A 23,615-nucleotide genomic window follows, 5' to 3' on the forward strand; every position below is an offset into this window, starting at 1 on the left:
ACTTCACCCCCTTTTTAAAGAGGGCAACCTTCACCCGATTAAACACGACTCTCCTCTTCGCCAGGTCCGCGCCCAGGTCCTGGTACACCCGAAGCTCGTTCCCTCGGCAGGTGCATCTCCTCGTCTGCCTCGTCCATCTCAATATCTTCTCCTTATCCAGGAACCAGTGAAGACGTACCACCATCGCCCTCGGCGGCTCATTCGCCTGCGGCTTCCTCACTCAGGGCACTGTGTGTTCGGTCGACCTCCAGGGGCCGCTCAAAGGCCCTCTCCCCCATTAGCTTGTGCCAGCATCCGCTCCCTCACTACCTCAGGCATCCCCACGATTCTTAGGTTCTATCTCCGGGATCGGTTCTCCAGGTCCTCCACCTTCTTTAACTGCTTCTGAGTCATCCGCATCACACCTGTTTTGGCTGGCAACGGGGTAAGCTGCTCCTCGTGCTCCCCCCACCATCTCCTCCTCTTTCCGAATAGCCTGGCCCTGGGACTCCAGCCTCTGCTCCACACGGTCAATCCACATTTTTAACAGTTCCACCGCCTTGGCGAGGTCCTCCTGGGCCTCCCTCCTCTGTCAGCTAAACTTTTCATTTTAAAAGTTGCTCCGTTGACCATTGGGCGGGCAAGGCTCGCCCTTTACCCTCCGCTATCTTGACCTGTGGTGCTCAAAGATTCTTTTACTCCAACTGTTCCCATCTTCTCGGCCCACTTCTGGTCCGTGGATCCATCCACCAGCCCCACCAGTGGAGTCAAACTTTTCTCCAATCACCCCTACACCTTTTTTCCGCAAAACATCCACCCTACAAATGGGGAAAAGGCCCAAAAAACAACCTCAAGCGGAAGCTGCCAAATGTACGACCACACACACCATGGCTGCCACCAGACGTCCTCATGCCCTTATACAATCGAAAATCACCAGAACCCATTGAATTTGTCCTTACACTAGTAGCCGTAGGGGCCACATACAGTAGCTGCACCCAGGAGATGAGCATAGGCCCGAACCCAAACCTTCCCAGGATCTTGAACAAATACCTCCAATCTAGCCCTTCAAACGCCTTCTCCGCATTCATCAACAGAATAACCTCCACCACCTTACTCTTCGACAGAGTCATTATCACATTCAACAAGTGCCTAATATTGCTCGACAGCTGCAGCCCTTTCACAAAACCCGTCTGAACTTCCAAGACCAATACCAGCACACACCCCTCCAGCCGGCTGGCCAACACCTCAGTGAACATCTTCACAACTGTGTTCAATAGGGAGGTTGGCCTGTATGACCCAACTGGGAAGCCGTCCAGCCCTGGCGCCTTCCCTGCTTGCACCCAGTACTGCCTCCAGTCCCTGTCCATTCCCCCTTTCTACGTCCGGGAACACCAGCCCATCCAAAAGACACCCCATCTCTTCCTCCCCTTGTGGGTCCAACCTGTACAGCCCCCTGTAAAAAATTTTAAATGCCGCATTAATTTTCTCCTGCATCGTCACCAACTCCCCCCACAACCCTCACTTACATTATCTCCCATATGGCCTCTTGTCGTCCCAACTGATGTGCTAACAGGTGGCTGGTTTTCTCTCCATACTCATACAGAACCCCCTTTGGCTCGTCGAAGTTGGTCCACTGCCTTCCCTGTCGTCAGCAAATCAAATTCTCCTTGAAACTTCTTCCGTTCTGCCAAAAGCTCCCTGGTCGGGGCACCCGCCGGTCTACATCCAAAATTGCCCACACCAACCTCTGTCTCTCCGCCAACTCTACCTTATCTCTATGGCCTTGTACAAAATCTCCTCTCCCCGCACCCCACTGACTTCAGCCCCTCACAAAACGTGGAGGGCAAGACCTCCCTATTCTGGTTCAACTCTACCTTATCACCAAAGTCAGCTTTCCATAAAACCTTTTATCCACCAACAGTGCCAAATCCATCCTCCATGAGGGCACTGTGCCCGGCCCACACCAAGCCTTACATCCATGTAGTGCGACCACTATCGCCGCATTTCCCATATCTACTATCCCTCGGAGCACCGATTTCCCCAGCACGAAAATATCTAAATGGGAATATACCCGGTGCACATCTGAGGAGTAGAACTCCTTCTCTCCCTGGTATCTAAACTTCAGTGCCCCCCCCCCCCCCCATCTGATCCATGAATACCCCCAACTACGTTGCCATTCCTAATCTGGCCAATGTCTTTGGGCTCGTTCTATCCATCCGAGGGTCGAACACACAGTTGAAATCACCCCCACCCATTATTAATTGATGCAAATCCAGGTCTGGGATAGCTGCCACCATCTTCTTGATAAACTCTGCATCATCCCAATTGGGTGCAAGACGTTTACCAACACAGTCAGTACCCTGCTCACCATCACGTATCAACCTCCTGGGCCCCACCCCTCACTGGTCACCACAAACGCCACCCTTTTACTAAATAGGCTTGCAACCCCTCTCAACTTGGAATCAAACCCCGGGCGAAATGTCTGACCCACCCACCCTTCCTCAACCTCACCTGATCCGTCACCCGCAGGTGCATCTCCTGCAGAACAATTACCTCCATCTTTAAACTTTTCATGTGCACAAACACGTGCGATCGCTTCACCGGACCATTCAACCTCCGCACATTCCAAGTCACTATTCTCACCAAGGGCTACTGTTCAAGGGCCGAGGTCCCAGGTTTGATCCCAGCTCTGGGTCACTGTCGTGTGGAGCTTGCACTCTCTCCGTGTCTGTGTGGGTTTCACCCCCACAACACAAAGATGTGCAGGCTAGGTGGATTGGCCATGGCAAGTTGCCCCTTAATTGGAAAAAATTAATTGGTACACTAAATTTATTTTAAAAAATAAAGTCACCCAAAGTTTGGCTGTGTGCAACACCCCAAACCGAACCTTGTTCTGAAAGAGCTCCACTTTGGCCCGGTTAAAACCCGCCCGCTGCTTGGCCAGGTCAGCCCAATGTTTTGAAATATTTGGATCCGCTGACCCTCCCAACTACACTCTCGCGTCGTCCTCGCCCATCTCAGAATCTTCTCCATCTCTGAAATTTATGCACTTGAACTATCACCGCCCACGGCGGCTCCTCAGCTCTCAGCCTCAGCGATCGGTGTGCCAAGTCCACTTCCGGGGCCCTCTCTCAGACCCCCTCATCTACCAGTTTTATAAACATCTTTGAAACATTGGCCATGGCACTTGTTCCCTCCACCCCCTCCAGCAGACCCACGATTTGTAAATTCTGCCACCTGGACCGATTCTCCTGATCGTCCACCTTTACCTTCACCTCCTACAGGCCGGCCCCAGCATCGCCACCTCTGCCTCCCAACGCCACGAGCTGATCGCTGTGATCCGTTCCTACCCTTTCCACCTTACGGATCATTGCACCTTCCGATTCCAGGTGCTTATCCATCCGCTCCAAAATCCTGCAAAGAGGGGCTACTGCTCCCTCAATCACCTTGGACCAGTCTTCTTGAATTCCCAGCCAATGCTGCCAGAGCTCCTCCTTGACCAACACCATTAACTACTCCACAGGCAGTGGAGTGGACGGTGACAACGCTCCCGACTCCGTTATGCTTTCTGTAACTGCGCCACGCAGATCCTCCATCTCTGGAGATGTCGTCTTATTCAATTTCTGCCCAGTGTGGTAACCCTCCGACATTCCACTGCGGAGGAGAATTCAACTCACTCCACTTATTTTTCAGAATCTCCAACAAAAATGCCCTTTAGCCGGACAGAAAGGGCCAAAACCAAAGCCTCTGAGCAGGGGCCACCATGTGTGCGACCGATCAGCTCATGGCCGCCACCAGAAGTCCCATAGCTGAATTCTAATTTTCCACCCCAATGAAAAAAATATATTTATACTATAACTAATTGAAAAGAAGAGATTTTGGAACAGTTACGTGAGTCTTAAGGCAGCTTGTGAAGTAATAGGTAAATCTGTATCTGGAAGGAGCACCCGTATTTCTAGGCCACTACATGCAACAGAGCGAGATTTTCCAACCCCCCCCCCCAGCATATTTCATGGCGTTTTGCATTCCCCACTCCACACCCTCCGCTGCCAGGGAACGCACCATTGGGGGGGGGGGGGCAGGGCGTCAACATCAGCAGGACCAGAAGACGCTGCCTGCTGGAAGGGCCAGAAAATAACCATAACCATATGCCAAACCACATATTAACCATAAGCAATGCCACCAGTGGTCCAGTGATGTTTAGACAATAAATATTCTTTTAAAAAATGTTCATGAGCAATTCCACAGCAGACCATGTTGGTCCATTCATTTTACTTCATTCAGCATGTGTCAAACTGATATGCAGTTATTGCGAGTTAACTAAAAGATCTGTAACTAAACAACTACACAAAAGAAACAGTGGAAAAAAGAAAACAATAATCTGATGCAGTGTTTGTGTCTTTTTGTTGGCAGAGGAATACATTTGATTGAGAGAGAAGAGGAAGTTTGTATTTTCTATGAGAAACTAAATATTCAGGATTCATTGAATAGTAATGGAGATGTGGAATTACACAGTATGGAGGATGAAATACGATTCTTGAATATTCAACTGACGGAGGAAAAGAGACAGATTGAAAGGGTTCGCAAAGATGTGCCAAGCAAACATGAAATGGAATCAAACTTGATCAAGTTACAGAAAGAGGTAAGAAAAGAACAAATTCAGTAGTTTGCTCCTTGTGAAAAGGACAAACCTATTTGCAGACATTATAACCAGGTAGATAACATACATAGTGAAATATTTTTATTTTTGGAAAGGCTTTGACAAAGTTCAAAATTAATGGCATACTCATAAAGACTACTGGAACTCTAGTTAGGAGACAGGTTTAAAAAGTATGAAACTGAGTACTTGAGAATACGTAGTGAAAGATTAAGGGCTGAGTTAAATAATCTTTAGGACAGAGTTGTCACAAAAAGAGAGCTGGAAGTTGTTGCAATATTCATCAGTCATAAGTCAACGCCATCGAAACTCTTCAAGCATGGCAAGACATCACAACGCTGCCCCCCCCCCCCCCCCCCCCAACCACTAGCCCTCACCCCCTTTTTCTAACCCACTAAGATGTGTACAAGTAGCAACAGAGGATTGCAGCAATGAGGAGCATGCACCAAATGAGCAATTGGAATCTTAAAGGAGCGCGTTTGCTGTCATTATCGTTCAGAAGAACCTGTACATTATTCTGAAGCCTATGTGTCTGGCCTAGTTGAAATTTACTACACTATATACAAATCTGCTATTCAAAAAGATGGATATTCATGCTTTGGAAGTAGAAGTACGAGGAGGGAAACTTCAAGATGACGATCACTAGAGGACCCCTCAATGATTGCTAGGGCTGCCAATCCTCCAGGATTGTCCTGGAGTCTCCTGGCATTTATGATTATTCTCCTGGGCACTGTTGCGAGCATTTCAGGAGGCAAATTATTCGGGAATTCCCTGTTTTTAATTTCCTTTGAAAAATTTATTTGTTGGAAATATATCGGAGCTAGGGAACAAAGCCGTATTACTGGATGAGGTGGTTGGATTCAAAGGGACGCGCGCCTAAACCTGCATAAATACACCCAACTAGAGTTGGCAACTCTAATGATTGCTGCAAGGGGAATTAGTTTGCAACTGGTCATTCATCTCTTCTATTTAAAAGTCTCTATTTGTCATCGCAGCCATAACTCCTTCAAAGGGCAGATTTTTCAAGCTAAGTTCCATGTTTGAGCATCACTTCAGATCTGTTGGCCCCTACATGACTACATCTATTATAGGAAAAACTTGCATTTATGTAGCACTTGGAATCCCTATCCGCATTTATATAATGGATTGCATGATCTCAGGTCAACACAAAGTGTTTCACTTCCAATTAAGTACTTTTGAAGTGTTGGTTCAGGCTCAATATCAGACGGCTGTCTCCCAAGGGGTATCTGGCAGCTGATGCACAAGATCTAGCTGGTAGTCTCACCTTGTTAATGCAGAATCCAGTGTTTTAGGGTTCTGCATGGCAACACCATGCAGTAAGAACAGTGGGCGAGATTCTCCGACCCCCCCCCCCCCCCCCCCCCCGGCGTGAATCCCGCCCCCGGCGGTTGCCGAATTCTCCACCACTGGATATTCGGCCGGGGGCGGGAATCGCGCTGCGCCAGTTGGCGGGCCACCCCCCGCGATTCTCCGGCCCAGATGGGCCGAAGTCCCGCCGCTAAAATGCCTGTCCCGCCGCCGTAAATTAAACTACCTACCTTACCGGCGGGACAAGGCGGCGCGGGCGGGCTCCGGGGTCCTGGGGGGGCGCGGGGCGATCTGGCCCCGGGGGGTGCCCCCACGGTGTCCTGGCCCGCGATCGGGGCCCATCGATCCGCGGGCGGGCCTGTGCCGTGGGGGCACTCTTTCCCTTCCGCCTCCGCCACGGTCTCCACCATGGCGGAGGCGGAAGAGACTCTCTCCACTGCGCATGCGCGGGAATGCCGTCAGCGGCCGCTAACGCTCCCGCGCATGCGCCGCCCGGGGATGTCATTTCCGCGCCAGCTGGCGGGGCACCAAAGGCCACGGTCTCCACCATGGCGGAGGCGGAAGAGACTCTCTCCACTGCGCATGCGCGGGAATGCCGTCAGCGGCCGCTAACGCTCCCGTGCATGCGCCACCCGGAGATGTCATTTCCGCGCCAGCTGGCGGGGCACCAAAGGCCTTTTCCGCCAGCTGGCGGGGCAGAAATTCGTCCGGCACCGACCTAGCCCCTTAAGGTTGGGGCTCGGCCCCCAAAGATGCGGAGCATTCCGCACCTTTGGGGCGGCGCGATGCCCGACTGATTTGCGCCATTTTGGGCGCCAGTCGGCGGACATCGCGCCGTTTCCGGAGAATTTCGCCCCCTAACTACTGTCTCCTTTAACTAGAGTGCAAAGTGAAGTGTTTGTTTTGCATTGTAACTGTGACAATTCAGAAGTATTTCATTGACAGTGAAACACTTTATGTTGTCCTGTGGTCATGAAAGCCTTTATGTAATTAGAAATTTTTCCTTTCTTTTGTTTGGCTCTTAATTTTAGAGGATGAAAAGTGTGCAAATGCCTAGGGTTCTCACAGAATTAAAAGAAGAGTGGTTGGTATATTACCTCACCTTGGCAGCTAAAATTACTGAACCTTTAGTGACACTAGACAGCTTTTCCATGGGGGAAAGTTACCATTCAGTGCAGTACTCATATATGGTATGATGGATCACAGTGGCACTTTGAACTGATTATATTTGACATTTTCCTTTGCCCTTTCTGCCACAATGTGATTCTGTTCTGTAGACCTTGTGTAAGTGTGTATGAGTCACCATTGTTTTAATGGTCAAGTTCAACATCGCAAAACATGCATATTATTTTGCCAGATTTGATTTGGAAGTTGTAATTTATTGGCTTAATCACAGAGTAAGAAATCTTGCAACAATGACAATCTAAATTACTTGGCTCTCCTTGAAGTAGAGTTGCACATTTGAAATGGAACAATTCTAATTCATCTTGTAAAAAAAAATCTAGATTTCCTCTGGGGTTCTTACCTAACTTGTGCCAAGGTTCCAGTGAGAGATAAGGAACCCTGTGTACCAAACTGTGTGAAATCATTGTTGGAGAAACATGCTCGATTGAGAGTAATTATTTTATATTGAAAGTTAATATCCTGCCAGAGGGACTGACCTTAACTTTACTTGCCAATGGAAATGGAATATATAGATGGTTGAAATAACAGTAGAGTCCTTTGAATGTCAGGCAGGGGTATTCTGAATACATGTAAATCGGGATCTTTTCATATACCTGTTTTACATTAAATCATAGAAGTCATGCTTCATACGCACCAGTCAGCACAGCCCAGTGAGATTGGTCTCTCTGACCTATTATTCATAGGGGCACATAGCTGCAGATACTTGGCTCACAGGATATGTCCTTTACTATGCAACCAACAACCAGCACAAGCAACAGCTGTGCCTATTAGACCAGTGTTTTTCAAAGTGGGGGTCACGACCCACGGGTGGGTCGCAGATGTTGAAAATGGGTTGCCAGAAATGATCACCAAGGATCGACTGATCCTTTTTTCCGTTTTCTCTCTGGAAAAGCTTTTGGTGCCCTGGACTGATCCTGTTCAAAAGAAAAACGTGCACATTCATAAGGTTAAATTTGAAGCCTAGCCAATACACAAGTATAATGTTTCATTATGCAATCATTTGAAATGGCTGTGGGATCAACACTGGTGTAGCATTACATTTGACTGGTTCTGTTCTGTTTATAACACGCATTTTGTAGAAGGCGGTAATACGGTGAGGCACCCTCAGACGATGACATAGCCAGCATGAGGAGTTTTGATGTGGAGGAAAAGCTTAGTAGTGCCTCATGAATTTGTGCACTTTATGAAAAGAAAAAAATTGGGAAAGAGTTGTAATTTTAAAATGTACAGTGAATCAGGTTTAAATTGTGACAGTAGGGGCAGTACTGCAGCTTGTCTGGTCAATGGACTCTGTCTGTGTCTCAAATTTCCCGCCATGAAGGCAGGCTATGGCTTCAGAGTTTGACGAGTATTGTCATTATCTCACAATCCATCTCATTGCTTTTCCCCGTGTGCACTGAAATATTTTGTTGTAGAATCAATTTCAAAATGAGAGCAGGTATACATATTGTAGTTCTGAAAGCATTCGTTTGTCTGAAAAGGTTTCTGAGAGCATGCAGACTCAGGTTCAGAAGGGAGTAGTGGCACACACATACTTTGTTGTTTGATCAGTGAATCGGTCCAGGCTATTAAACCGTGTCCTCCTCTGCTCTCTTGACTTTTGCACACAGCAGTAAATAATCAGAGGGTCAGCTCCTCCTAAATTGAGTACAATCTCTGGCGAAGTACCCCTGGACACTCAAAAACGGTTAGGTGGGGTTACTGGGATAAAGGGGATGGTGTGGGGCTTAAGTAGGGTGCTCTTTCCAAGGGCTGGTGCAGACTCAATGGGCTGAATGGCCTCCTTCTGCACTGTAAATTCTATGATTCTATGAAAATCAGACGACACCATGATAGAGAAAGAGTCCTGGGGCGGGATTCTCCCCTCCCCGGCGAGGCGGGGGGTCCCGGCGGGATGGAGTGGCGTGAACCACTCCGGCGTCGGGCCGCCCCAAAGGTACGGATTTCTCTGCACCTTTAGGGGCCAAGCCCTCACCTTGAGGGGCTAGCCCCGCGCCGGAGTGGTTGGCGCGCCGCCAACCGGCGGGAAAGGCCTTTGACGCCACGCCAGCTGGGGCCAAAAGGACTTCGCCGGGCGGCGGAGGTCCGCGCATGCGCGAGAGTGTCAGCGGCTGCTGATGTCATCCCCGAGCATGCACAGGGGGGTGTCTCTTCCGCGTCGGCCATGGTGAAGACTGTGGCCGAGGCGGAGGGAAAAGAGTGCCCCCACGGCACAGGCCTGCCCGCGGATCGGTGGGCCCTGACGCGGGCCAGGCCACCGGGGGTGCACCCCCCCAGGGCCAGATCGCCCTGCGCCACCCCCCCCACCCCCCCGGAGCCTGCCCGCGCCGCCTAGTCCCGCCGGGAAGAGAGGTGGTTTGATTCTCGCCGACGGGACAGGAATTCCAGCAGCGGGACTTCAGCACATCGCGGGCCGGAGAATCGCTGGGAGGGGTCCGCCGACCAGCACGATTTCCGCCCCCGCCGAATATCCGGTGCCAGAGCATTCGGCAACCGACGGAGCGGGATTCACGCCATCCCTCGGCGATTCTCCGACCCGGCGGGGGGTCGGAGAATCCCGCCCCAGATTAGAGCTTGAGTTAGTCCAAGCGGCAAACCTTCAAACCATTTTGTTACCCCTCGTGGATTGAACGAAGGTTAAAGCAGTAGTTGGATTATCAAATGGCTTAACTCCGATGCTTAGCCTGCGTCACCGCTGAGAAGTCCAGGGAGAAAGAAGTCCTCTCTCTCTCATAGAGCCAGGTCCCATTTCACTGTGCCATCTCCAAGACATTCTGGTGGTCGTTAATGTTGTGGAAGCGAATGATTAAGGATCTGAGATGAAAACTGGGGGGGGATTGGGGAGGGGGGAGGGGGGCTCAGGTGGGGGAATTGTCTATTTAATGTATATTTGCGTTTTGTATAATGATAACAGCCACCTAGTTTTGTTAAATATTTTTCATTTATTTTTCTGTTATGTAAAAATTCTGGTTGAAAAACGCTTTAATAAAAACAATTTAAAAAAAATAAAGGATCTGAGATGAAAACCATCCCTTGGCCTCAAAGATAGGATACAATGTGCTCTTTCTAATTTGAAATGCCTAGCCTTCACATCCAGCTTGAGAAAACTTAGCAACCAGTCCTCAAAGAGCTTAACGGGGTGTTACTCTCCACACTTTCTGCCAGACCAATGATTTTGATATTCATTCTCCAACTTTGGTTATCCAAGACCTCCAGGACCTTCGCCATACCACTTAGTCGGTTTTCGAAGGATTTAATTCTTGCCTTCACAGAGGAAGCATCATGTGGTGTTAAGGACAAAAGGTGCCGGTTGTGGCAGAATGTGTTAATAGCAGAACAAAAGTTACCAATATTCATCACAAGCCCACCAACTCTCACAACTACCTCAACTACAGCTCCTCACATCCTGATCCCTGCAAAAACTCCATCCCTGTCTCCCAGTTTTTAGACTCAACATTGAGTTCAACTATTTCAGATTGTGAACTCTCTCCTCCATCTTGATCCTTTTTTTAATCCAAGTTTTTTTTGGCCCAATGCCAACCTGCTCCCCTCTATCACAGCAATCTGTTAGTTCTTCTTAACTTCTGATTTCACAGAACTCTGAGCTTTGCTCTACTATTAACACATTCTGATATCTTACTTTTATGCAACGATCAGCACCTTCTTTCATCCTTAGCACTACTGTTAACGCTTCCTTCACTTTGTGCCCAAAACGTGCTTGTCTAATCTCTCCTAGCTCACACCTATCCCTACCTTCTACTTTGCTCCACCCCTTCTTAAACAGTATAAAATCCGTCAGATTTCTCCATCTCTTTAGCTCTGAAGAAGATTCATAGTAATAATAATAATGTTTATTAGTGCTACACAGACTTGGAACGTTAACCCTGCTTCCAACTCCACAGATGCTGCCAGACCTGCTGAGTATTTCCACTAATTTGCATTTGCACCTACTAGACAAAGTGATCACACTTAATAATTAATGCACTGTGAGATGCTTTGGACTTAAAATGTGTGATTCCCCAGCAGACATGACACCAATCTTGTGATAAGGAGACAGAAAACTCTGCTCAGCGGATTGGTGAGGAGGCACACATTTAGACTTTTGAAGTAGAGTTAATCTCGGGATTTGACAGAGAATTAGATGAGCATATGATTGAAGGGTAAGGGGAAAGAGCAAGAAATCAGATTAAAGCAAATAGCTCTGATATGGAACTAGCACTGACAGAAGCACAATTTAAATGGCCTTCTTCTGTGCTGAAAACGCTGGTTCTTGATTCAACAGGAATTAGAGAAATGGAGGCAAATTTATCACTCTATATTCCAGTATACCACTCATGAGATTGGGGAGTGGTGGGTTCAATATCATAAAATTGTTTAAGCCCAACTGTTGCTTTCCCATTTGTTAACATATGGAATATTCTGGGCTAGGAGAATATAATTTAACTTTTTCAGTGCAAGGCAAGAGTGATGTAGCAAAATCTTCACCCATTTATTCCAGTACTCACTTGCACATCCACAGCAAGAGATATAATTAGGCAATAAAGCATCACGTCATTAACATCTATGGTGTGTTAAATAAGCAGATGTATTATTAAATCTTATATTAAATGATTTGATTTTAATGAACATGGTTAGAAATCACGATGGGACGACTGAAAAATGAATACCTGTTTTAAATTATCTTGGTTGGACTTGTATCTACAGGGACACTTCCCAGTTCTGATTAATAATTCTTTGTATTTTCGTAACCTAATTCAGTTGGCGCCAGTTCAAAAGAAATGGGCTGGACATTTTGATCATTGTAAGAAACTGTTAAATCATGTATATACTTTTATCTTTTGTTGGTGTGCAAATGTTAATTTTTCCATCTATTCTCTTAACTACTTTCAGCTTGCAATGTATCAGGACAAAGTCCAAAGTCTTGAGAAGACCTTAGTGAACTCTTTAAGTGAGAACAGATCAAGATTGCTGGGAGGAGATGATCCATCATTTGATGAACTAACTAAAAGAATAGATGAGGTAACAAGCAAATCCTTGAAGTTTATTTTGCTTTTGTCATCCAGGTTGTGGCGCACATAACGTGATCATCACCTCTTGAACTCATAAAGATTATCCCAATAGGCGCAATTCAAAGCACATATTATTGGTGTGGGAACCTAGGCTGAGCTTGTTCAATAAAACAAAAATATCAATGTAGGTTAGATTTAGAGGAAGGTAAATTAGTTCTGATTCTGTAATTCTTCGGATAAGGACCCCGAGCGTGCACTGTGCATCGACATATTTAATGTAATCAATTCTCAAAACATTGGGCGGCACGGTCGCACAGTGGTTAGCACCGCTGCCTACGGCACTGAGGACCCAGGTTCGATCCCAGCCCCGGGTCACTGTCTGTGTGCTGTTTACACATTCTCCCCGTGTCTGTGTGGGTTTCACCCCCACAGCCCAAAGATGAGCAGGTAGGTGGATTGGCCATGCTAAATTGCCCATTAATTGTAAAAAATAATTGGGTACTCTAATTTTATTTTTTTTAAAAAGGCTCCGTGGCGGCGATGTGCTGAGCGGACGCACATCAGGTGGCTCTCCTCCCAATTGGACCCAACATAGTTAAATCAGAGATTTCGGCCTAAAAAGCCTACCAAATCCCACCTGAATACAAAGCGCACTATAGAAGGGCTGGGACGAAAGGTGGAGGCACAGGAAAAGACGATCCTGCACCTGGAGTCGGCAGCCACAGACCAGAAAGACAGGATTGTAGCTCTGGGAACGAAGGTGACAAGGTTGGTGGTGGCCCAGGGGAGCCTAAAAGGGAATGTAGAGGACCAGGAAAACAGGTCCAGATGGCAAAACATCTGAATAGTGGGTATGCCAGAGGGGATAGAAGAAAGAGATCTAACGTGCTACATCGCCCAAATGCTGGGCAAGCTAGTGGGGAGGGAGGACTTTCCAAACCCCCCAGAAATGGACAGGGCACACAGGTCACTTCAGCCCAGGCCCAAAACCGGGCAGCTTCCAATGGCGATAATCGCGAGGCTGCACCGGTTCCAAGACCAAGAAAAGATTTTAAGGTGGGCCCGCCAGACAAAATCATGCTCGTGGGAAGGGCATAGAGTCAGGGTGTACCAGGACGTTGGGGCAGGCCTGGCAAAGAAGAGGGACAAATTTAATAGAGCGAAACACATAGGTGCTCTATAAAAGTGAGGTACGATTCGGCATGCTATTCCCGACCAGACTCTGGGTGACATATAAGGCCAAAGAACTTTACTTCAACACTCCGGCGGAGGCTGATGAGTTTGTTAAAACGAACAAACTAGAGGGAGAGCAAACACGGCAGCGAGGAAAGCGGCAGGGGCAGAGGAGGAAAGAAACTGAGAGCGGAGGACAGACCGCAAACAGAGACAAGAATACAAACTATTTTATATGTTTTTACGCGGGACTGTACTGCCTCATTTTCGGGCCCGTCTCTTCTCTCACTGTGATGAGGGGGAACTGGGCAAGGGGAGCGAGGATAAGGAAAGCAAGCAAGGGGCGAGATAAGGAGTGGATAAAATGGGGCCAGGGCTAGACAAGCACTGGGAGGGGAACCACTGTGCTAGCAAGTAGGGCTAGCACGGGAAGACAGAGAGTAAGGGAGGCCGGGGCGTATCTCTCAGGGGAGAGGGAACGCCTGGCCAAAAGGTTGGGGGGGGGGAGAATACAGGGGGGGGGGGACAGAGGGACAGGGTTAGGGTGGAAGGGGTGGCGGGGGGAAGCGCAGGACAGAAAAGAAACAGAGAAGAATGAGGACAAGAAACAAAACAGGTGCAGGCCTCGGCGAGGAACGAAGATGGCGCTGCAAGCAGCCACTCGGGAGGGCCCCTGGGTGGGGGGTAGTTGGGGAGACCCCGGAGTGCAGGGGCGCATCCACGTGGCGTACACCTAGTTGACGGCCATGTTGGGTGCCCCCTGGGCAAAGGGGGACCCCGGAGCGTAGGGGCCCAACCTCATGGTGAGAACGGTAACCGTGGCCATTTTGGGCGGCCCACCCAACAAAGGGAATCCCCGGAGTGCAGGCTCGTCCAACAGGTAGGTATGGGTGATCCTGCAGGACCGGGGGTTCAGAAACCCCCCACCAGAATTGTCACCTGGAACGTACGGGGATTTAACGGCCCGGTGAAAAGATCCAAAATCTTCGCCCATTTAAGAAGTCTAAAGGCCAACATAATTTACCTGCAACAGACGCACCTGAGGGAGAAAGACCGACAGCTGGTAGAAGATTGTAGTTTAGTCGGGCAGTATGGTCGGCACGGGCTTGGAGGGCCGAAGGGCCTGTTCCTGTGCTGTACATTTCTTTGTTCTTTGTTGTTTGGTAAGGAAGGGCTGGACTGGCGTACCATTCATGTTACGGGACGAGGGCTCGGGGAGTAGCCATACTGATCAACAAGAGAGAAGAGGTTTACAGAAACCGAGACAGTTACGGACCCAGGGGGACGGCACGCCCATGGTCAGCGGTGTCCTGGATGGGGCACCGGTGGTACAATGTTGCTAACTTTTGCCTTTGTTTAATTGCTCTGTTTTATCACCTTTGCTCTTGACTCGCCAGGTATCTTTCTGATACCGCCACGTGGTTCAAGTCCGAGTAATGATCAATAATCCAATACACCGCTCAGTAAGATTTAACTCAAAGCACATTTATTATACACCGTAATCACTACTCATGCATAAATTCTACGTCTAAGCTACTTCTACGACTAACAGGCCAATGCTTAACTTGGAACTGGCCCACCAGGCAGGGAAACAAATGGCCTTTCGTTCGGATTCTGAGCCTGCGGGATTCGAAGTTGGTACAGATTGGTAGCTAGGAGCGCCTATCGTAGCGAACGTTGAAGTAAGACTTACTCTATTTCAGCAATGGCTGGACCGGTCACTGTCAAGGATTGGTTCGCGTTGCTGAGTGACCCGGTCAAGAAGAACGATTTGAACTTGGACTCTATTCTTATAGTCCCCAGGGGCTTCCCGCCTTTCGGGGCGGACCCTGTACCTGGTTCCAACTGATTGGACTTTGTTCCAATCACTTGGTTCGATTTTCTCCAATGCTGGAGCGATTCCTTGATCGATGGGCGGTCTTGAGGTGGTCGTTCGCCTCCCTTTGTGTAGGCTTCTGCTGGCGCCGACGAGTCTGGGTTGGCTTTATGTATCTAAATGTTGCTCATTGTTCCCGGGGATTGCTCATTAATATGCAGATGGCTGGTGTTTTGTTATGCTGATGGTTGCCGGTATCGATCTTGTCTGGCCTTTCCAGAGGTAAATACACACTCAACCCGCAGCTGCTTGTTTGTGTCCTGTTGGCTGACTTTCCCATCAGCCTTTGCCGTTCGCCATTTTAAATCGGGAGTTAGCCATTCTAAATCGGGAGTTAGCCATTTTAACTGGCTACATTCCCTCCTTGTGATCCTAACGCAAAGCGTGAAGGATCACATAACTATGTTGCTTTCCATACCCTGACCTGGGGGGGACACTTCCTTCATGGCCTCTGCACTGACCATAGCTATGCAAAAAATTTTTAAACTAACAATTCGAAGGGCGCTATGTCAAACAGGGACATGCATTACAAAACAATAAACTGGGAACCTCTAACTATTCTTAATACACTACACTCACTTAAACATTTCATTATCCTACCTTCCTCAATCATACAACAAAATCATAGCATTTCATACACAGGCTTTCCTGGCTTGGCAGTCAAGCTCAGGATCATACAATTTGCTCATGAAAAGTTCTTTACATTCCTTTATTTACAATAAACGCAAGTGAATGCACTTTATTATAGATCGCGGGGGTCGGAGGTCTGGTCATATCCGAACATAGGGGATCTGATCCTATATACCGGGGTTCGAGCACGGTAGGCTCTCCTTCTCCATTTCCGTAGATGCATAGTCTGCATAATGCAGCAGAGTATCGCTAATGCTAGTAATATTTTGATTACATAGGACAGGGAGTACCAGGTTATAAACCTGGCACTTGGTACTGCGGGGAAGTGAAACATTAACGGCTGGGGGGGCTTGAAGTCATGGGGTTCGCGTTCACGCGCAACCAAATGTCCAAAATCATGGGGGTGATCCACATGAAGGAAGTCCTCATGGCTCTTCTCTTTCCTTTTCTTTCTTCTCTTCTCTGGTCCTGGAGCTTCTGGAGTTCTGTGGAAACAAGCATAGTGTCTGTAACTATCTTTGTTTAATATCTTGTACGCTAGTGTGTCTGTCCTGTAGTGCCAATTACTCCCTTTATAATTGGTCACTATGTGTGACTCCCTCATTTTTTTTCAAAAAACAAATTTTAGGACACGGCACACTTCCCAATAATGAACCAGTGCTGATTTACCATCCAAATGTTTCAGGATGTAAATAGCATGTGGTTGGCAACCTAAAGGTTACCTAAACAAAACAAAACTTTTGAACTGAAAGTGCCAACATGAGGTGCGTATGGGCCGCGACGGGTAAGAGTTAGATGGAGTCCCCGGGTAGGACGGCTACCAATGCCGTGTCTCTCCTACCCAAGCGTAGTTGACCAGAGGGGGCTCCCCAGGCAGGGCGGGTCCCAAGCCGTTTCTCCACTGCCTGAGCAACCAACAAGAACGGGCAAAAATGTAGTCATCGTGGTGGGGCTGCCGTAGTGGTTCTATCCTTCGAACCAGAAGGGCAGTTATGAACGGGCGTCTGGTTCCGCAACCAGTCTCTGCAGACAAGCTCTCCGATGTTTCGGCAGAATAGGCGTGGGGCAGTGAGAAAAAATTGTCCTGTCAGACATACAACATTTAACAAACATACAAACAACATAAAACATTCTGCAGGTTCCATCAGAAAGGACAACACTTCTCCCAAGCGGTTCCTTTTAAAACATCATTTGGACACCTCAGTTCTCAGTTGCGAACAGGGTCGCAAAGGGGTTCTCGGTTTGGGAGTCAGACCCAAGGTCGTCCTCTTCTCCTGGGTGCCAAACTCTTGAGCGTATGAGGGCTGAAATGGCTGCGTGGTGTGAGGTGGGGTTGCTCTCGTCGTTGCAGCCGAGTCTGAACGAGTTATCTCGGTGCCAATAATTTGTGTCTAGCTGTGTGGGGACAAAATCGGGGTTGTCAGTGTGGTTCGGTGGTCGGTGGTGGGGTTTATTTAGGAAAGTGATCATGAAGGGATCACTTGGATCGTAGTCGGAGTCGCTGGGTCCTGTTGCATGGGGATAGTAGGGAGGCGTGCTGTGGCTATCGTCCGAGTCACAGTCGCTGTCTCTGCTGCTGCAGTCTGTGGGCGTTCCGGGGCGGAGTGTATATTTCGGGGGTGGAGTCGAGGTCGAGTCCGTGGCTGGGCTGGACGTGGTGGGGGTTGGTAGGGTTACGTTGGTTGTGGGCGGGGTGTGGTGTGCTGCGTCGAGCATGACGTGGTGTGCGTGGTTCGACTGTGTTCCATATGCCTTCAGCTGGTTTATATGAAACCACGCAGTCTTACCAATGGGGTACTTTATTTTATAAACGGAAGGGCTTACTTTGTCCGCAATGGAATACGGACCCGAGTATTTTGGTGACAGGAATGTGCTAGGGTTATATACAGAGAGCATCGCTTGCTGACCGATACTGTACTCAGTCGCTTGCACGGTCTTGTCGAAACAAGCCTTGCTCTGTTTCTTTCTGGTGCCCAATTTTACTGCGGCTGCTAGCTGAGCCGTTTTAACATCTTCCACTAATTGTTCTACTGCTTTCCCGTGTGTGAGGGCCGTCACTTCGAGGCTGGTCAAGTCCAAACCTAACAAATATTCTGTGCCTTTCATGGGGCGTCCGGTCATGAGGGTGTGTGGGGTGTAACCTGTGGAAGTAGAAATTGTGTTACGTATGAACATCAGCGCAAAAGGGAGGACTGACTCCCAAGTGGTGTTGTTCTGCTGGACCATTTTTCTGAGGGTGGATTTTAGGGTCCGATTCATGCGCTCCACGATACCACTCGACTGTGGGTGGTATGCTATGTGGAATTTTTGGGTGATGCCAAATATCGTGAGGACGTTCTGCATGACACGTCCCGTAAAATGGGAACCTTGGTCTGATTCAATGCTGCGGGGGAGTCCCCATCTTGTAAAGATGCGGTGGGTCAAAATCTTGGCTGTGGTTTTTGCCGTGTTTGTGCGGGCTGGGAATGCTATCACCCATTTTGTAAATGTGTCAACCTCCACATGTACATATTTATAGCCATTCCTGCAAGGGGGCAATGGTCCTATAAAATCGATCTGGAGGTTAGTCCAGGGGCCATTAACGGGTCGGGTGTGGCTGAGTTGGGCCTTTTTGGCATATCTGTCCGGATTATTCTGGGCGTAGATAAGACAATTTAGATGTTTACATCTTCCTTCATATTCGGCCACCAACAAAGCTGCTTAAGATGGGCTGTAGTGGGATCGATTACCTGATGTCCATGACCGTCATGGAACAAGCAAATCAATTGATTCCTGTCCTGTTCAGGAACCACATAAAGGGTGTCTTTTAACACCACACCGTCATGGGTGGTCAGTGTATTTCTAAACCTCTCGTAGGATGCTGGATATTTCCCTTTTACAATCTCCCTGAGATTGGTGTCCTGCTTCTGGGCCTCCACTAGATCCTCGATCTTTGTCTGTGAGACCTGAACTGCACTCACTGGTGCGTTTTCGGGGGGGGGGGGGGGGGGGGGGTGTCCAACAATATCCATGCCTGGAACCTGCTTTAACCAGTGCATCGGCTTTCACATTTCCATGGGGGGGAGGAACAATGGTGGCTGCGGACTTTGATTACCCCATTAGTCTTGTTCTGGGCTCTTTCTAAAATATGACGGAGCAATGGGGCTGAGGGGAGGGGTTTTCCATCTGCGAAAACAAATCCTCTTGCTTTCCACAGGGGCAGAAATTCCGTGAGGCTGTTGCAGACATAGAGGCTGTCCGAGTATATGTCTGCTGGGCTGGGGAAGGAATGAATCTGGGTGCTCAACGATATATGCGACGGCCACGAGCTCTGCTGTTTGTGCGCCTAAGTGTCCGGGTAGTTTTAATGATATTTCCTCAAGGGCGCGTCCCTGCGCGTCCTCGACATATATACCGCAACCTGTTATGCGCTTCCCATCCAAGACTGTGGAAGATCCATCCACATAGATCTTTATGGGCTCACACGTGTCCATGTGCTGGGGGCTCTGGGTTGAACAATCTATCTTTCTGGGGGGTGTTTTAGCGATAAAGGGGCCTGTGTTGTGGTGTGGAGCGATAATCTCACATTCATGGGGGGTTACGGGGTACTGTAAATTGTCGGCTAAATAGGTGTGTGTCTTTGTCCTTTTCACAGTGATGTCCCGTCCCTGCAAGAGAAGGGTCCATCTAGCTGCTCTTGACTGACGGTACCGTCCTTGAGTCGTCCGTCCAGTAAAAGTTGGGTGGGGGTGTGTTCGGTCAGAATTGTGATGGGGTTCAGTCCGGTAATGTACAAAAAATACTGGACTGCCCAGAATACTGCGAGCAGGTGCCTCTCACAGGCTGAAAATCCCTGCTCCACAGCATCTAAAAGTCTGGAGGCGTAAGCTACGGGCCTTAACTGGTCATGCCATTCCTGCAGGAGCACGGCCGAAAGGGTGCGTCGCTACCTCTGTGGCATAAGGGGAAAGCGGGTCTGCAACTTGTAGTGCGGGGGCTGCTATGAGTGCCTGTTTTAAAGAGTCCACAGCATCCGTATGCTGCGGAAGCCATTCCCAGGGGGCTCCCTTCTTTAGGAGGTCTGAGAGGGGCGCTGCCTTGCTGGCGAAACCGTCAATGTGGTTGCGGCAGTAGCCAACCAGTCCTAAAAATGACCGGAGGGCTGAAACGTTCTGGGGAAGGTGCAATTTAGCAATCGAGTCAATCTTTTTATGCTCGATCTTGCGTTTACCGTGCGTGATAACTGTTCCCAAATATATCACCTTTTCTTCCAAAATCTGGGCCTTTTTGGGGTTGACTTTACAACCGATTGCGTGTAATAGTTCCAGGAGTTCGGACAGAAGCTCAATGTGCTCTTCCTTAGTGTCTGTCTGCAGTAGTAGGTCGTCTACGTACTGTACCAGACATTCAGGGCGAGAAAATTTTGCAAACCATTTGGCAGCTGTCGGTGGAAAATGGAGGGGGAGTTGTGGAATCCTTGTGGGAGGCATGTCCACGTGTACTGCTGTGCTTTAAAGGTGAAGGCAAATTTGTACTGGCACGCCTTTCCCAATGGAATGGACCAGAATCCATTACTGATGTCCAAAACCGTAAAGAATTGGGAATTGAGTCCCTGCTTGAGCATGGTCTCGGGACTTGTTGCTACTGTGGGGGCTGCTGCGGGGGTGACTTTGTTGAGTTCCCGGTAATCGATGGTCAGTCGCCATGATCCATCGGGCTTTCTCACTGGCCAAATCGGGGCATTATTAGTGGAGGCTACTGATCTAAGTACGCCCTGCTCTAATAAGCTGTTGATTACCTTTGAGATTTCTCCCTCTGCCTCTTGGGGAAATCCATATTGTTTTTGGGGTCTAGGGTCAGGTCTTGTTACTTGTACGGAGCCAGTCATCCATCCACAGTCGTGCTTGTGGGTCGCGAATGCTGCCCTGATCTTTTGCAGAACTGCCCTAACCTGCTTGTCCGTACTAAGCATGGTCGGGTTGAACCAAAATTTGCCTACGGCGCTAATTTTGTTCACATACTCTCCTATGTTGAGCGTTGCGGGGGCTCTTGCGGATTTTGCCATCTTCCAGACACACTGGTTGACTGGATCGAATGAAAGGTGGTGGGAATTCATGAAATCAATTCCCAGAATGTGTTCTGCTGTGTGGGGCAGATCAACTAAAACCACGGGGTGCTTGGTGGTGATGGTGCTGATTTGAATGGGTACAGGGGCTGTGATGTGTCCCTGCTGTGAGTGGCTTGTAAAGCCGCTGAGGGTGATAGTGGCTATAGTGGGCCACGTGTCTTTTTGAAACAGGGTGGAGGAATTTATTGTGGTGCGGGACCCTCCTGTGTCCCAAAGAAATTCGATAGGCTGTCCCCGAATTTTCGCTGCAACTACCGGTCGTCCGGACCTATCCCAAAGGGTGTCGCAGACCCAACTGGGGGAGCCCGTACACCGTCAGTCCGTTTCGGTCAAGTCCGTCTGATCCGAACGGGCGCTAACGCTATGAATGGGCTCTGTCTTTTTCTTAATTAGAGTGTCTGCTGGGCTCTCTCTGGCTTTTTAGGGGCATTGCACTCTTTTGCGAAGTGTCCCAACTGTCCGCAGTTATAACACTCTTGTGACTTGGGTGGGGGGCTGTTCTTTCCCTCATTCACCCATGCGGGGTTCTGGTGGGTTTTTACTGCCTGCATATCTGCGCCGGCCTGTTTTCCTCGGCATTCTGGACTGAGGGTTTACTTTGAACAGATTTCTCCCAAGCGCGGGACAATCTTTTCACTACCCACTTCTCGTTATGGGCCTCCTCTGAGGGATCATAACTCGTACAGGCTTTCTGTCCTGTTTCTGTGGCATGGGAGCTAAGGGTGCGGGTCCATTTGGCCATGTTGTCTGGGGACAAATGGGCACGGTCTAAGTCTCCAAAGACTGCTGCAAAGTGGATCCACAGGCGTTCAGCAAACGCTGTGGGGTGTTCGGATTTCTTTTGCCTACATTTGTTGAGGCCATCTACGGGGCACCCCGGTTATACCCGATTGCATCCAGGATCGCGGTATGCATTTCTGCAAGGGTGCCTCCTCCTACATTCTGTGGGTTGGGAAGAGCTGCTGCTACTGACGGATCTAAACTTAAAACGGTGAGCTTTACATGCTCTCGCTCATCCAGGCCGTACATGGTCGCCTGATGTTTAACTGTGGCAAAGAAATGGTGGGGGTCTGAGATGGGGAGGAACGGTGTGATCTTATCGCACGCGTTCCGTAATTGGGTCACTGTTAAGGGGCTGGAATATAGAAATTCCGCATCGTCCGATGTGGCTGTGCGGTGGGTGGTTACAGGGTTCATTGGAGTGTGAACTATCTGCTGTATGGGGGGTTGGGGCGCTTTCCTCTTTTGTGGCTTTCCCTGCGCACATATTCCCTGAACATATCTCTGCGCTGTTTCATTCAACTCTTCCCAATCAGGGCCGTCTTCCTGATCTAATCTTTCTCCAAAGGTTTCCTGAAAACCTTTTTGAACAGAAAGCAGTGATTGCAGCTCTGCAATCTGCTTCCGGCACTTTGCGTGGTATAATGTGCTTTGTCTTTGTTCTGTGGTGGCAGCATGGAGTGCTCTTAATGCTGCCTTGAGATCGCTACACTGTCTCTGTAACGCATCCACATGTTTTTCTGTCTCCTCACGTACCAGGACTGCACGTTGCGTGTCCTGATAGGCCTTTTCGTATTGAGACTGGGAGCTGCTTAAATGCGCCAGACAAGACTGGTGAGCCCTTTGGCGTCATCCACCTCTCCATCTTTTGCTGCCAATTTCCTCCTCAATTCCATATTCTCCTTTTCTACCTCGCTTAAATCAACCTTACTCATCCGATGTATGCCTTCTACTTCTTTCCGGAGCGTCCTAACGACCTCCTCTGTGCCTCGCAATTGTGCCAAGCAGGACACGATTGCCATCGGCTTGCGAGCTATCCCTAAGCTCTTTTTGTGGATCTCGCTCAGGTTCTCCCACCAAGTATGTCCTATACTCCCGGGACCTGATTCCTCGTTATCACAGAAATCATTCCAAAGGGGCCATCCTTTCGCTTTGAGATATTTCCTGATCTCTTCCTCCCAAATGGGAAATTGTCCCACTCTACTGCTGCTGGTCGCTGCGACCGCAAATTCCTCAGGGTTCATGAGGCTCTGCATTGCCATCCTTCCTATCCGAATGCTTCTTTTAAATTTGGAACAGGGGAGCTAAGGCGGTGCTGTAAATACGGGTACGGCTTTCGCTACTTTCCGATATACAAAAATCTATCAGTTTTACCTTATAGCCCTGTTAGTTACGCATGCATACACACACTTCCGAATTATGACTATTGATCAGAACTGCTTGAACACTTGTGGTTTTCTGTTTCCAATTGGATTTCTAATTCAAATTCTGGGTTCTCCCGAAGTGGTTTTCCACTTCTAGATCGAGTCCCGTCATGATGTCGGCAAATAAATGTTGCTAACTTTTGCCTTAGTTTAATTGCTCTGTTTTATCACCTTTGCTCTTGAGTCGCCAGGTATCTTTCTGATACCGCCACGTGGTTCAAGTCCGAGTAATGATCAATAATCCAATACACCGCTTAGTAAGATTTAAATCAAAGCACATTTATTATACACAGTAATCACTACTCATGCATAGATTCTACGTCTAAGCTACTTCTACGACTAACAGGCCAATACGTAACTCGGAACTGGTCCACCAGGTCAGGGAAACGAATGGCGTTTTGTTCGGATTCTGAGCCTGCGGGATTCGAAGTTGGTACAGATTGGTAGCTAGGAGCGCCTATCTCGT

The 23,615-nt window shown here is 48.8% G+C and overlaps 1 protein-coding gene across 1 annotated transcript in view; it reads left to right on the plus strand.

Moving 5' to 3' along the window:
- Positions 1-23,615, plus strand: part of ccdc146 (coiled-coil domain containing 146) — a 176,333-nt gene that overhangs the window by 143,310 nt on the left and 9,408 nt on the right. The window contains 2 exon segments of the mRNA XM_072471338.1: positions 4,393-4,621; positions 12,041-12,169. Coding sequence (XP_072327439.1) covers positions 4,393-4,621; positions 12,041-12,169 — 358 coding nt within the window.

Source organism: Scyliorhinus torazame, chromosome 13, assembly GCF_047496885.1.
Source record: "Scyliorhinus torazame isolate Kashiwa2021f chromosome 13, sScyTor2.1, whole genome shotgun sequence".
NCBI classification, from domain to species: domain Eukaryota; kingdom Metazoa; phylum Chordata; class Chondrichthyes; order Carcharhiniformes; family Scyliorhinidae; genus Scyliorhinus; species Scyliorhinus torazame.